General features: G+C 54.1%; 8 protein-coding genes across 8 annotated transcripts; 5 read left to right on the forward strand and 3 right to left on the reverse strand.

Annotated features, from left to right (window-relative positions):
* Positions 1-199: 199 nt before the first annotated feature.
* PHACADRAFT_206453 (uncharacterized protein) lies at positions 200-1,223 on the reverse strand. Its single transcript, XM_007392840.1, has 3 exons — positions 1,049-1,223; positions 541-994; positions 200-488 (listed from the first exon to the last, which is right to left on the reverse strand). The coding sequence occupies exons 1-3, from the start codon at positions 1,187-1,189 to the stop codon at positions 307-309; spliced, it is 777 nt and encodes a 258-aa protein (XP_007392902.1). The 5' UTR covers positions 1,190-1,223; the 3' UTR covers positions 200-306.
* Positions 1,224-1,771: 548 nt separating this feature from the next.
* PHACADRAFT_251242 (uncharacterized protein) lies at positions 1,772-2,681 on the reverse strand. The gene is made up of 3 exons (XM_007392841.1): positions 2,510-2,681; positions 2,003-2,456; positions 1,772-1,950 (listed from the first exon to the last, which is right to left on the reverse strand). Exons 1-3 carry the CDS (start codon positions 2,633-2,635, stop codon positions 1,817-1,819), a joined length of 714 nt encoding a protein of 237 aa, XP_007392903.1. The 5' UTR covers positions 2,636-2,681; the 3' UTR covers positions 1,772-1,816.
* Positions 2,682-2,860: 179 nt separating this feature from the next.
* On the forward strand, positions 2,861-4,275 carry PHACADRAFT_206455 (uncharacterized protein; the record flags this gene model as incomplete). Its single annotated transcript, XM_007392842.1, has 6 exons — positions 2,861-3,200; positions 3,385-3,545; positions 3,610-3,703; positions 3,757-4,046; positions 4,103-4,169; positions 4,222-4,275. The coding sequence occupies exons 1-6, from the start codon at positions 2,994-2,996 to the stop codon at positions 4,273-4,275; spliced, it is 873 nt and encodes a 290-aa protein (XP_007392904.1). The 5' UTR covers positions 2,861-2,993.
* A 484-nt stretch (positions 4,276-4,759) lies between these two features.
* PHACADRAFT_192705 (uncharacterized protein) lies at positions 4,760-5,071 on the reverse strand (the record flags this gene model as incomplete). The annotated part of the gene is made up of 2 exons (XM_007392843.1): positions 4,760-4,853; positions 4,896-5,071. 2 exons carry the CDS (start codon positions 5,069-5,071, stop codon positions 4,760-4,762), a joined length of 270 nt encoding a protein of 89 aa, XP_007392905.1.
* A 241-nt stretch (positions 5,072-5,312) lies between these two features.
* PHACADRAFT_251247 (uncharacterized protein) lies at positions 5,313-6,096 on the forward strand. Its single transcript, XM_007392844.1, has 4 exons — positions 5,313-5,587; positions 5,643-5,747; positions 5,800-5,924; positions 5,978-6,096. Exons 1-4 carry the CDS (start codon positions 5,401-5,403, stop codon positions 5,999-6,001), a joined length of 441 nt encoding a protein of 146 aa, XP_007392906.1. The 5' UTR covers positions 5,313-5,400; the 3' UTR covers positions 6,002-6,096.
* Positions 6,097-6,528: 432 nt separating this feature from the next.
* PHACADRAFT_251248 (uncharacterized protein) lies at positions 6,529-7,424 on the forward strand. The gene has a single exon (XM_007392845.1). The coding sequence runs from the start codon at positions 6,666-6,668 to the stop codon at positions 6,948-6,950; it is 285 nt and encodes a 94-aa protein (XP_007392907.1). The 5' UTR covers positions 6,529-6,665; the 3' UTR covers positions 6,951-7,424.
* Positions 7,425-7,602: 178 nt separating this feature from the next.
* PHACADRAFT_251249 (uncharacterized protein) lies at positions 7,603-8,407 on the forward strand. Its single transcript, XM_007392846.1, has one exon. The coding sequence runs from the start codon at positions 7,821-7,823 to the stop codon at positions 7,992-7,994; it is 174 nt and encodes a 57-aa protein (XP_007392908.1). The 5' UTR covers positions 7,603-7,820; the 3' UTR covers positions 7,995-8,407.
* Positions 8,408-11,213: 2,806 nt separating this feature from the next.
* PHACADRAFT_192708 (uncharacterized protein) lies at positions 11,214-12,017 on the forward strand (the record flags this gene model as incomplete). The annotated part of the gene is made up of 3 exons (XM_007392847.1): positions 11,214-11,530; positions 11,595-11,928; positions 11,988-12,017. 3 exons carry the CDS (start codon positions 11,214-11,216, stop codon positions 12,015-12,017), a joined length of 681 nt encoding a protein of 226 aa, XP_007392909.1.
* Between the last annotated feature and the right edge of the window lie 19 nt (positions 12,018-12,036).

Here is a 12,036-nt window from a genome sequence, read left to right on the forward strand (position 1 = left end):
GTTGGGGCGGTTTTCCTGGAGCAGGATGAGCACATTCGCAGAACTCATGCTGTGCTCTTCCCTCGCCGCATCCAGATTCGCGACTGGCAGTGAATCCGAGGAGCCGAGCTGGGAGTAGGCCGTGAGCACGAGTCACAGAAGGCCCATTGATTACACCATTCAAGTCTATTGGACTCCACGAAGTTTCCCGAGCCTTTCTCATTTTGGCAGCTGAAGTCTACTTTTCATAAGCAGGAACTCTGAAGGCGGCTGGCGAAAAGTCAGCCTAGCAGCAAGCGAGAACAAATTCGTGCGAACGAGACTGAATCACGTCTTATCACGAGAAAGCAAGAAATGAGCACTAAGTATTGGCATCTCAATTTTCCCAACGAGAAGGTTCTTGAGCACCTCGCGGCCCGAAATGCGTGCTGTGTCATAGAACGACACATAGTCAAGCGTCGAGAACAGAATGTCCGCGAGGCCGAACGGCAGCATCGGAGGGATCCATCCTGCGTCAAAGCATAAGCGAGGCGAACACGTAGAGTTCACGTCCAGGCATACCTCTGGCATATTCCAGCGCGAAACACCCTTCATGCATCTTGTATTGCTTCATCTGGCCCCTCGGCAGGTAATGGACCGACCCAGCAGGATATCTCTCCATCTGAAGGTTCGGTGGCGAGAACGTCCAATGCTCGCCGACAAGGATATTGAAGTAGTCGTCTGCAGTGTGCATACCTGTATGTCCCTCGGTGCCGACCGGAGTACCAAAGACAATGAGGTACTCGGTGATGCTTGCATGGATGACATACATTGCGCCCATCGCGCCGCCAGCATTGCTGAAAACCCACTCTGAAGTGTTCGTGTTCAGCGCAGCCTGAGTGTGCGAGTATGTCGCGGTGAGATTCTTCGCGATGTAGTTCGTCATGAACCAGGTATCGTTTGGATCTGGCGAGGCCGCAATGGCTGCCTTCGCGAGCTGGTGTAGGCTCTCAGGCTCGAAGACGTACCATCGGTGCTAAACGAAAGCGTGTTAGTTTGCTGAAAGCATGCGTATAGACACGATACTGACCTTGATGGTGTCGAGATATTGACACGTCACGTAGAGGACGGCAACAGCAGTCAAGCGGAAGAGCCACTTCTTGAGGCAGCTGCCGTCGGCCGTTTTCGTCGTTGTTTTCGTCTTGCTTATCGTCGTCGCCGTACTCGCCATCGAGCCTAAAAGCTACACACTGTCTAAGGCGAACAGCAAGAAGGTTGTCGTCCATTTTCGGCGGCACGATCATAATAGTTTCACGTACCGTTTCATACCGTTGACTCTTGATGGCGGTTGCAACGCTCTCAGATAGTCCCAGGCCCATCCCAGACCCCTCACCGTCGACCTCGAATTCGAACGAACACGGTATCTCGCTAGGACACCGACCTTGCACCCAACAACAAGCTACAGGAAGCCACAATTCGAGAGTTCCGTAGCAAAACTGCCGCAATACGCATCCATCTTCCCCTATCGGCCTCGTGGCGTTCGCCTTCTCGCGGGAAGCGTTGGCGGCGAAGACTCGAGCGCCAGCCTTTGGGTATATGTCCTGCCCATATGTAGTAAAGGCAGATATCAAGAGGAGGAAAACTGAAACGGTCGAGGGTGCTCGGGAGCGATTGCCGTGTTTCCCGATGGGCCGCGTGTATCGACATTTGGAAGCGCAGACCACACAGTTAGAGTGCTGCTGGCAGCCGTCGGAACAACACAAGTCAGCCTGGCAGCAGACGAGAATAAATTCTTGAGAATGAGGCTGGATCACGTCTTGTTGCGTGAAAGCAAGAAATGAGCATTATGTATTGATATCTAGATTTTTCCAATGAGAAGATTTTTGAACATCTCGCGGCCCGAGATGCGGGCCGTGTCATAGAACGACACATAGTCAAGCGTCGAGAACAGAACGTCTGCGAGGCCGAACGGCAGCATCAAAGGGATCCACCCTGCGTCAAAGCATAAGCAGCGCGAAGATGGAGCGCCCACATCCAGACATACCTCTGGCATATTCCAGCGCGAAACACCCTTCATGCATCTTGTATTGCTTCATCTGGCCCCTCGGCAAGTGATGGACCGACCCAGCAGGATATCTCTCCATCTGCAGGTTCGGCGGCGAGAACGCCCACTGCTCGCCGACAAGGATATTGAAGTAGTCGTCTGCAGTGTGCAAGCCCGTATGTCCCTCGGTGCCAATCGGAGTACCAAAGACAATGAGGTACTCGGTGATGCTTGCATGGATGACATACATCGCACCCATCGCGCCGCCAGCGTTGCTGAAAACCCACTCTGAAGGATTCGGATTCAATGCAATTTGAGTCTGCGGGTACGTCTCCGTGAGGTTCTTCGCGATGTAGTTCGCCATGAACCAGGCATCGTTTGGATCTGGCGAGGCCGCAATGGCTGCCTTCGCGAGCTGGTGTAGGCTCTCAGGCTCGAAGACGTACCATCGATGCTGCACAAAAACGTGTCAGTCCGCCAAAGCACGCTTATAGATGTGAAACCAACCTTAATCGTGTCAAGGTACTGACACGTCACGTAGAGAACGGCAGCAGCGATGAGGCGGAAGAACCACTTCTTGAGGCAGCTACCGCTGGCTTTTGGCGTCTTGGTTTTAGTCTTGCTCGTCGTCATTGTTGTACTCGTCGTCAAATCAAGAATCTGCAGGCCACCAGAGGACAAGATGAACGTCAGGAAGAAGGGCGTCCTCGTCCATTTCGACGATGCCAGCTCGTACGACACATGCGCGTAGTCAGCACTATTGACAAATGGCGGGCCGGTTCGCTTTTCACGCTCAATAGAACTGGTGATATCATCAAACTCTATCGAACCGATCCTAAGGGCCGCCACGTTGAGCTTTCCTTGTTGGTCGCCCCTTTGACTCTCCCTCAACCACCCAAAAATATCGTCCGGCTCTCCTCTGCCTTGTCTGTTCCTTCATACTCTATTTTGCATATATCCTCTATTTCGACCTTATTACTATCTAAAAACTATGGCCGCGCGTGGACGCAAGACACTAGACGGCGCCTCAGAACCAGAGCCGGTGTCCGAGTCGAATCAAGTCGTCAATAGTTCAGGGTCAAGTAGCATATCGACGCTGCTCACGACACCGACGGCAGAGGCTGAACGGGACGAGGTGAAAGTGAACAACGCAAGCGTGTCGGACATGAAGCATGCGTGCGACGACGCCCTAAAACGCGTGAGTACCGTGCTCTCAGCTCATGCACCCTCCCGAGAAGCACCGTCCTGCCTCTCCGCGTCCTGCGTCGGGACATTGTCTACGCCTCCCATGCATTGCCTTCCTCGCGCTCGTCGTGTTCCACAACCGCTGATAAACTACTCCGCCGTGACGCAACTTATCTTGTTGGTCGCGTGCCTTACAGTTCCTCTCACGCCCTGATCTCTTCAAGCAAATATACACGCACGCCGACGTCCGGCTCGGCCTTGGCTGGGCAAGCGTTATCGTCGCCGCTGGCACAGGACTGTACGGTTATAAGGTCGAGTTCGAGACGAGCAAGCCCGTGGTATGGGGCGGCCTTATCCTGTGAGTTCCGCGCGCTCGGCTCCGAGTGGCTACGCCAGAGACGCTGAACTTTGCGCGCATTCAGGTACATACTCCTCACCGTGCTCCAAGCACTCTACGCCTATTTCATTGAAGGCGACATTGTCTTTGTGGGCAAACGTAAAACACTCGATAAGCGGGTGCGTGTTCATTGTTCTTCCGCCAGGGGTCACCGTGACTGACGAGAGAACAGATCGTAACCGAGCGGGTAACAATCTCCTCGACGTCGACACCATCAAAGCCCGACACGCCGCCGGCGTACGCACTCACACTTAACTTTGTGCGTTCGACGTCGGGCGGCAAGAGCCTGCTGTCCAAGGGGCGGTCATCGGTGCGACGTGCGTTCCCTCCAGTTTACCTCGCTGCCGTCCTTGAGTACCTGGCAGCTGAGATTCTCGAACTTGCTGGCAACGCTGCGCGCGACAACAAGAAGCAGCGTATTGTCCCTCGTCACTTGCAGCTTGCCATCCGCAATGATGAGGAGTTAGTACCGTCCGCTCTTCCCAGTCCTGCAAGGGGCCTGACTGTAGTGTTTACAGGTTGAACAAGCTCCTTGGTGACGTTGTCATCTCACAAGGTGGTGTCGTACCACACATCGACCCTGCAGTAAGTTGCAATGTTGCGCCTTGTTTAGTTCTCTCGCTTACAACTTCCACAGCTCTTGCCAAGCAAGACGCAGAAGGGCAAGAAGGGCGAGTCTCAGGAAGTTTAAATCTCGGGTCTGTTGTATTATTTATGTATTATTTTGATATTTCATATAATTCTACTGTACGACTGTCTTCGGTCTCGACTCTATCGCGTGGTGTCATGGCTTGGTCAACGAGTAAGGAATGTTCGTCTGTCGGGGTCTCCATCCAGGACCTCTGCAGTCTAACGCTGTGATTATTTCCTCAAATGTTGAAGCCCTTCAATAATAAAACACGGGTACTATCCTACGCGCGCATATATGTATATCAGATGGTCGGCGAGTTATTGCGTGTGGCTTCGTTGAGGCATTAACTAGCTCCTGTGTCTGTTACACGCGTATGCTCGCATTGACAGAGCATCGTGGATAGCGATTGTACATTCGTGAATGTGAATAAAAGGGAGTCATGATAGATAAAATACATGCGTGCGTGGTATCAAACCCATCCAACATATCGAGCTGCCTCGAAACAAAAGTGTACTATGACCTCCGCCCGGTACTAGCCAACTCACTAGTTGTGTTTACCCTCAATGACCGCCGCAACCGCACCGCCAACCCACCGCTCAAATCCCTCCTGGTCGAGCACGCCATTTTCGTCGAAAAAGCTGTTATACCCGCTCAGTCGAGGTCGATCACAAGCGATTTACTACACACCTGGAGCACCAGCGCCGACACGCTGAGCGTAGTTGCCCTTTTTGAGGAGACGGTGAACACGGCCAACGGGGAACTGGAGGCCAGCCTTTGCAGAGCGGGACTGCGACTTGCCAGAGGCCTCGGTGGCGGCCTTGCCAGACTTAGACTTGCCAGAACCCTTGCCAGACATTGTTGCTTGTGGTGTAAGAGTTTAGAGAGGTAGACGTTGGGAGCGAGGGCAATGGGGCGTGCAGAGATGAGAGGGGCAGCGAGCTGGACGATGCTTGACTTTATATCGACGCGACAGCTCGGCAGCCGCCAGGTCACGCGCCTACTTGTTTGTTTAACAGCAATCAACGATACATCACGTGCTTGCGCGTCGGCCAAACAAACCCTTTGTGGACACGCGCCTGTATAAATACCACCTTGGACCGACACCACGATCGTCCATACCTCTGCTGAGCACCACCACCACTCTTCGCTACCACTAAGTTCACTTTACCTCTTTCGTCGCTAGCAATGGCACCCAAACCCACCTCCACTGCCGGCAAGGCTCCTGCTTCCACTGCGTCCAAGGCTCCGGCCAAGACCACTGAGGCCAAGGCCGCGAAGAAGACCTCTAAGCCTGCCGCGTCGGGTGCTGACGGTGAAAAGAAGAAGAGGCGAAAGACACGCAAGGAGACCTACTCTTCATACATCTACAAGGGTGAGTGCGGCTCGTTGATTAACGCACTTGAAACGGGTTCTCACCCGATATGCAGTCTTGAAGCAGGTCCACCCTGACACTGGTATCTCCAACAAGGCGATGGCGATTCTTAACTCCTTCGTCAACGATATCTTTGAGCGCATTGCCACTGAGGCGTCCAGTAAGTCAATCTTGCTCTGGGACTCGTACATTCGCTTATCGAGACGCAACAGAGCTCGCGTCCTACTCCAAGAAGTCGACGATCTCATCACGAGAGATCCAGACTGCTGTCCGCCTCATTTTGCCGGGTGAGCTGGCCAAGCACGCCATTTCTGAGGGTACGAAGTCGGTGACCAAGGTATGTATATGAGAGTGTTTCGGTGTCGCGGTTGCTGATTACAATCTGCACAGTTCTCCAGTGCTGGTGCGAAGTAAACTTCTGTCTTGGGACTTTGTGTTGCTGTTGTATTGTATCCTGTATGTTTATCTATAATTTCATCTAGTCTTCCTGATCACCTGTTACGCTGCCCTGAACTCGTGAACTGTGAAACGCAAATGAGGTGCACCTGCATAGCAACTTAAAGCTGTTTCGAATTTGTTTGTATTGAAGAAGCCAACGGGGTTGAATGTGAGCGTCTAAACTTTCAGGCAAGTTGCGAAGTCTCGGGGTTCTGCATGTGCTGTCGTTAGTAAGGTTTAAACTATCGCGGTGTGCGCCTCTTTGGAAAGCACGTTCATGTCGCAGTTTGCCACTTCGGTGCATCGGTTCGACTTGGACGCGAAGTGCGCACATTCCGCCGCAAGGTTCGACCGGGTTTGTCAGTCGCGGATCTTGGTCAGCCTTGCGACGGGAGTAGTTACCAGGCTTGTTCACAACCGCATGCCAATCTCAACGGCAAATTGCGCAGCCGTCGGCCGCTCAAGCAAGGCTATCCTCCATCGAGTAAGAAGACCCAAAGAACGCTTTCGGACCGAACTCGGCGGGAAGCAAGGTTTGATGGCTCCCCGCCCCTCTCGCGTCTTGGGCGAAGGCTGCCTCGCACCGTAAGAGCCCGCATCACGCCCCCATCCGTGTACGGCAGCACGACCCAAACTCTCCATGCAACCACCACCACCGCTCGAGCTCCTCTACAACATCTGCGCCCCCGTCATCGCAGACTACATCGATGAGCTGCTAGCCGGGCGGCTCAAGTACGGCGCGCCGCCACCGAGCGAAGACAGGCGTGAGACCCTCCCAGCAGGGGGATACGAAGACCCCGCGTCTGCCGCGCCCAACCCCGTGCTGCCGCTACTGCAGGCGTCCGTGCGCGTGCGGCATGCCGCGCTAATGGTGCTCTCAGATGCGCTCGGGATCGCGCTCGACAAGACGGGCATCGGCCGGTGAGTCCGCCTCCATTGCGTGGTGTCTTTTTCTTGTTTTCCCCGGCGCGCGGTGCTCACGCGTCTCTTCCCGCCCGCAGCCTCGCCGCGAAGCCGTGGACACGCATCCAGCCGGTGCGGCTGCGTCTGTGGGCGGCGCGGCACACGCCGTTCACGCGCCACACGCCGCTCGCGGTGTGCCCGCCGCTGTGCTCCGCTGCGCCGTTTCTGCAGACATACGAGCGCGTCGCGTTCGCGATCGAGGGCTTCCGGCACCTGCTCGCACACCTCGCGGGCGAGATCCCCGGCGTGACGGACGGTGCGCTGAGCCCGATGGAGCGCCGCAAGGCGATCGAGGCGTACCTCGCCGCGTTCCCGTTCATGCAGATGATGCACCACATGTGCCGCTACAAGCCGGTCGTCCGGGAAGAGGTGTTCAGAGAGCTGGCATATGGACGGTTATTTGTGACTGTGTTGCTTGCGGGGTATGGTGCGTTACCATCTTTTACAGGTGCTGTGTCTGAAAGGCATTACTGACGGCTCTTCGCTCGTACAGGCTTCATTGTATGCGAACGTGTTCAGTACTCGCTTGATTGGCTCGTACAGACTCCAGAAAACTTTGTGTCTCCCACCCTTCAAGTATGTGGTGTGCTTCTGCACAGATCGACCCCAGATTGCTGATCGTGCTTTTATAGTGTGAATATGACACATGCGTGGATCTCATACGATGGTTAGACACGCTCGAGGCGTGGTATGATGGGGTCTTATTCCACGGAAATGCCGACATGTTGACTATGGAAGACTTCTTCGACTTTGGGAAGGCAAGCATTGTGAGATTATTGTCTCCGCTAACACCTAACAGGACGTGGTCTTGGCCCCGTCTACGTGCAAACAGATGTTGACAGGGCTCACGCAGCTCGATGTTGACCCTAACGATGAACAGGTGTACACGCCCGTTATAGCACAGGTGCGCGCGGTGATGCGCCATCGGAAAAAAGAGGTCCAAAACTACATGGCCAAGATAATGATTCTAATGGAGGAACGAGAAATGTCGCTGGGCCATGGCTGAGTGGGTATGTTACTGACAGCCCCGTCCGATCTGGATTGATTCACGTCTGTTACCTCCGTTTCCAATACCATTGACGACCTTTCTCTTCCGCGAACGGGATGCACCGGCGTGGAAGATTCCAGTGGTTCTAAGCCCGCCGTCGTGGGTCGCCGTGTCTAAGCAAGGGCTTTACGTGTTAACTTTACGGCACTGACTGGCGCCTTGTACATTGGCTGCGGCCGAAGTTGGCCGAACGCCACAAGGCTGATGGTAGCCGCGCGTTTTTCGAACCGCGCTGCCTTGACCCCGACCACACCCTCCATTTGCCACCGCCTGCCGGCTTCGAAGAGCTCTTCGTCCGCGGAACCCCGGGGAGATATCTTTTTGCGTGTGTTGCCCAACTTCGAAGATCAATCGTACGTGGAGCACTCCAAGCGGTAGCGCTGTATTTATTCACTCAGTTTTTCATATAAATTGTTTCAGAATCGCACTCTCTTGGACGACGATACACTCTGCTTACGTATTAAATGCCTGGTTTACTGTCACCTGAACTTGTCTACGAGATCTGTGGTGGAGTTGTCGCAGAGCTTTTGGACAAGTTGTTCCTCGGGCCTCTGCAATATTCGCCGCCGTCAAGTGGCACCAACCCTGCCAATGCAAGCTCGCTCCAACAATATCAAGACCCAGCGATATCAGCTCCAAATCCCGTAGTCGCCCTCTTGCAAACGTCCTTGACCGTGCGACATGTTGCGCTGTTAGTCTTATCAGATGCATTGAATATTTCCTTGGATTCTTCAGGGATCGGATCGTAGGTCCCTAGCTTCTCAGCACCGCGTCTGCTCACTCAATAAAACTCGGGCAGACCATCAGAGAAGCCCTAGACACGCATACACCTCGTTCGACTGCGTTTGTGGAAGGCACGACACGCCACTTCCGCCAGTTCCACCATGCCGAAGGAGATCCTACCCTTACAGGCACTATCTCCTCTCTTACGAAGATACGAACTTATGGCACTCCTCATTGAGAGCTATAGGTGCATTTTCCTCTTTCCGCCACTTCCGCACTGGATCCGAAGCCAGGAGGCGTTGACGACATCCGGGAGACCTACCGTTCCTTAAGGGTCATAGAGAACCTGAGCGAATACATTCCTGTTATCAGCCAGCAGGTGCTTAGATTTCCGATGGACGCTCGATTGGAAGCGCAGTTGTTCCTGGACTCTTATGGTGCGTACTCGCGTGATCCGCCGTTAATGCGTGCACCTCCGAACAGTCGGAAAGTCCGTGGACCACGGCACTTCCCAAACACAGAAGAAGAAGATTGTGACGCCATGATCAAGCGTGTGGGAGCGGATGTTGCTTCAATAACCTTTTCGGTATCCCTCTTCCCGCACCTGTAACGCTGCCGGCCCCTAAATGCTGAAACATCTCATGCAGCTGGTGAAGGTGTACGTGCAGGAGGCAATCCCTATGCTGACTGGTCCAGACGCCTGGGATCGGCTTAAAGATGATCATCGCGCTGCCAGCGTGCGACGATTCTCGCAGGACTGCTATGGCTTCGAAGAGGTAACCCCTGTCCCGCGGTCTTGATTATGCTTGAATGCACTCTGATCTTGTCTTCTTAGCTGCTTCCCGGTTTCGCCACTACGCCACACATGGATATGCCTGAGGTTGACAAGAACATCCCGCACCTGATTGCTCGTTTCAGGGCGATGAGGCGGAAAGCTAAAGAGTTATCTAATATGGAGTCGTGGATGGCTAAGTCGGAGGGCATACTGGAGCGGCTTTCTGCATTGCAGAATCAGGAGACTGTTTGAATGTCAGACGCCGTTCTAGTTACGAGATCAAGATATCGCTTCCATCTGCTTTTACCCAATACTCATTCGAATAGCATTTAGCCTGTCTTCCCACCTCTTGGACGCAGCTGTCCACCGGAGCGCTCTCCGATCCGACTCGACTTTCGCACGATCTCCGCGCCTCTGGTGGCTGTGCATTGCAAGAATAGAATGCGCTGGAATTGCAAGTATACGTTAACTTTCTTCTACGGGTACGCTGGCGGCAACCCGTGTCTCTGGGGAGCTGTGATAGTCGCCGCGGAGGCTGTGTCCGGCGGTGTCTACTACACTCGCTCCTTTCCATGCTTTGCAGAATGACACACGCTCTAACTACGCTCCAGCACCTCGCATGTCCTCCCTCTACCGTTCCAACCCCTTTACCACGTTTGCGACGGCGTTCCTGCGGAGTTTTTTTTAATGGTTTGATCTTGGGTTCTCTGAGATACTCGCCACTGACTTGTCCACGCCGCGTACTTGGAGCCCTCAACCTCAGATTGGACGGTACCAGGACCCTGCGGTGCCAGCTCCCACTCTGTAGCCGCGCTCTTGCAAATGCCTGTGGTCGTACGATGCGCCCCGCGTCTGACCTTGTCAGACGAAATCTTCGACCCAGAGGACGAGTGACTCTTATTAGATTTGACCAAGGGAAAGCGTGCGGATACCGCTTTCGAGAGTATCAAGAATACACTTTCGACGGCCGATCGCTACCCGCAGTGGCCCGGCCACCTATGAGCCGGTCATGAACGAAGAAGCGTTTCCATTGTGCAACCATGCTCGTGAAACCAATGCGGCTTCGGAACGGTAACCATTTCCTCCTTAATGATGGTCGTGCTTGAAGCGTTATCATTGTGCAACTATGCTTGTAAAACTATTGCGGCTTCGAACAGGTAACATTCTCTTCATTAATGATGGTCGTGCTTGATAGCGTGCTGACCCTGCCTCCGTAGATGCTTCCTACATACTACACGACTGCGCTGCATATGGACATACCTGAGCCGGTCGACGAGGGCGTCCCTCTCCTGTTCGCTCGCTTCGGGAAGGCTAATCGAAAGAGACGACATGTAGGCTTACGTTACTGTATCAGGGAATTTGCAAGAGCACACTGTGGCCTCAAAGGTTCAGGCGATTTTCAATTTCAGGCGTTACTTCAACTAACATTCCAAATACCACATAATTATCAGGATATTCGCATGCTACTTATAGATGCGTGTCAAGTCACAGCATCCGTTCTACTTGCTATCTATCATTTTTCGGCGTGTCTTGCAACAAAAATAAGAGCATCGGGGATGCGGCTTCGGTGTCGCGGTCCGTTATGCTATACAGGCGCTTAGCGATGCACATCTCCCCCGGTATTTTCAGAGTCCCACTCAAGTCCCCTCTTTGCGACCACTGTCTCATCTATTCACCTCATGTCTCAAATTTCTCGGACGATACCTCCAGAGATCCTCTACGAAACCTGCGGCGTCGTTGTGGCCGAGTATCTGGACCGGCTCCTTCTGGGCGACTTAAAGTGCTCACCGCCGACGCGGACTTTCGAGCTATTTGATCTTGACGACAACAACGACATTGTGGCTCTCGAGCGCATATGCAAGGATGTTACGCCGCCGGTGCACAATCCCACCGTCGCGCTCATGCAGTCGTCGGTCAAAATCCGGCACGCCGTGTTGATAGCGCTCTCCGATGCATTGGGGATTGAGGTCGAACATAAATCGAGCCGCATAGGCCGGTGAGCCCCGCTTGTGCATGTACGTCGTTTGACTAGATGTTCAAGTGATATATTTCTGCGGCAGGCTCAAAGAAATGCCATGGACACATATTCATCCCGTGCGGCTGCGCCTTTGGCGCGCACGCCATACGCCGCTCGAGAACTACACTCCCGCATTCAGCGACCACAAAGTGCAATCACCGTCCTGCCTGCTTCGCGTGTATGAGTGCTTTGCGTCATACATCGAGTTATCGCGGTTCTACTGGCGGCGCGTGCTGCTTCCCATGGAAATTTCGACGTGGAACAGCGTCCTCGCCCGGCTCGGATCGGACACGCCCGCGGACGCCGTCGTGACAGCTCTCGCCCGCCCCTGCACCGCAGACGCGCAGCGGGCGCTGGCGCAGCTCAAGGCGATTGACGTCTGTATCTGGGAGCAGAACCGCATCCCGCAAGACACGCTAGACGTGTTTGCGTCGAGGAGGGCCCGCGGCTTGAGGGCACTCCTTGAGTTTGGTGAGCGATGAGCT

The sequence above is a fragment of the Phanerochaete carnosa genome, assembly GCF_000300595.1.
Source record: "Phanerochaete carnosa HHB-10118-sp unplaced genomic scaffold PHACAscaffold_3, whole genome shotgun sequence".
In the NCBI taxonomy this organism is placed as follows: Eukaryota; Fungi; Basidiomycota; class Agaricomycetes; order Polyporales; family Phanerochaetaceae; genus Phanerochaete; species Phanerochaete carnosa.